General features: G+C 33.3%; 1 protein-coding gene across 1 annotated transcript; it reads right to left on the reverse strand.

Annotated features, from left to right (window-relative positions):
• Positions 1-770: 770 nt before the first annotated feature.
• EIN_414640 (hypothetical protein) lies at positions 771-1,655 on the reverse strand (the record flags this gene model as incomplete). The annotated part of the gene is made up of 1 exon (XM_004253792.1): positions 771-1,655. One exon carries the CDS (start codon positions 1,653-1,655, stop codon positions 771-773), a length of 885 nt encoding a protein of 294 aa, XP_004253840.1.
• Between the last annotated feature and the right edge of the window lie 134 nt (positions 1,656-1,789).

Below are 1,789 nucleotides of genomic sequence, written 5' to 3' on the forward strand. Positions count from 1 at the left end.
AAGTAACCCTTGATTTTTGTTAAATAATAAAATTAATTAATATTAATTATATAGTCAGTCTAAAAACGTTGTCAGCTCTCCAACGTTGTCCAGGCATTTTTGGACCATCAAAAGTGGAATATTTCGGGAAACGGTTCGAAACATTCCAAAAACATTGTTTCGCAATTTTTTACCAGTATTTCAACGTTTTTTAATTTCCATATTTTTCAACTTATACTGTGTAAATTTCTGTCAAATGGACAACATTTTAGACAGACTTTATCATTTTTTATAATAACTTTATTAATAATTAATTAACTATAAAACATTTAAGTATATTTCAATTAATTTATATTATTAGATATGATTGTTATTTTTTGATATTTTTATTATAATTAATTCATACATTTATTATAATTGGGTGAGCGAAATAATTTAAAAACACAACTTTAAAAACACTTTCAAATACCAAAGTACCAAAACTCCAGAATCAAATGTTCTTTCAATCCATTTGAAATATGAAAAACTCTCTGAAAATGAGTTCTTCTGGGTGAAACTTGAGTACTACATTATATACCAATACCAAGAGTGTCGGGAAACGGTCGTATTATCCAAATAAGTTTTGTTAGTTGATGGGGAGAATAATATAGTGTTGACTGTTATTTCGAATAGCTCTAAGTAAGTCTCTCGTTCTATTAAAGTCATACTTCTGAAATTTGTCCGATGACTCGAGAAGCATTGGGTCGATCCATTGGTTCCATTGAATTGAATCGGAATACAAGTCGGGAATTTTATTCCGATTCCCGACTTGTCCAATCCTTAAGTGACAATAAAGGAGTGGTTGACCTCGAATTTGCACGACGCGCATCGAATGAAGTGAAGCTTTTTGTTATAGTCTCAGAAGAGGTAAATTGGAAACACAACTTCAGCAGTTGGTCCGTTTTAGTGTCTGTTCGTGTTAAAAGCGCAAGAGTCACTGTGAATTCAAAGTGATTGTGGTTGATAGTCGAGTCATTTCTACTTTCACTCATTATAGCGACTCCGTTCTGTTCTTCAACACTTTCGTGGTGTTCCAATTCTTTGTCTTCTGTTCCATTTTTTTCGTGTCGATCTTCCATCTCCTCGTTGTCTTGAACTACAAGCAAACTTGTGACTTCCTTATCTACAGGCTGTTTGGGGTGTTTGTAAAATTCTCGGATCTCATCGACACTATCATCAAAGAAAAACACCAGTTTATAGTTATCCATTGTTGTGACTTCTGCTATTTTTTTAAAGGTGTCATGTTCTTCAGGTTTCAAAGATTTGAACATCCACCTTTCAACGGAAACATATTCTCCAAGCAACTGTCCATTTTGCAGTTGATGGTAAGTATACAACGAGTCTCTGTTTAAGTCTATCATCGGGTTGAACATCAAGGTGTCGCGAATTGAAATCAATTTTGATTCGGCAAGTTTTTCTTTGACTTTCAAAGTGCACTGAGTTTGGTAAAATGCTCGACACCGTTCTTTGTTTTCAAGTCGAAGAATATGAGAAACTCTGTCGAGATAATCAATGATAGATAGTGTGTTATCCAACAACAGTGTAGCTTCATGTTTAAGAAGTTTATTGATTAATTCAGTAGTGTTCCTCCCTGTCTTGTCCGACACAAGAAATTTTTCTTTGTCGTTGATCAGCATTGAAGTAATTAATTCGATCAGTGCAATAAGTTCTACTCTTTTTATTATTTTATCATTAATGTTTTTATGGGAACTTTCAGAGTATTTATCCGTCCTTATTGCCTTACCAAAGCAACACCACAATTTAACAGAAA

The sequence above is a fragment of the Entamoeba invadens genome (assembly GCF_000330505.1).
Source record: "Entamoeba invadens IP1 unplaced genomic scaffold scaff_1105074726523, whole genome shotgun sequence".
NCBI lineage: Eukaryota > Evosea > Mastigamoebida > Endamoebidae > Entamoeba > Entamoeba invadens.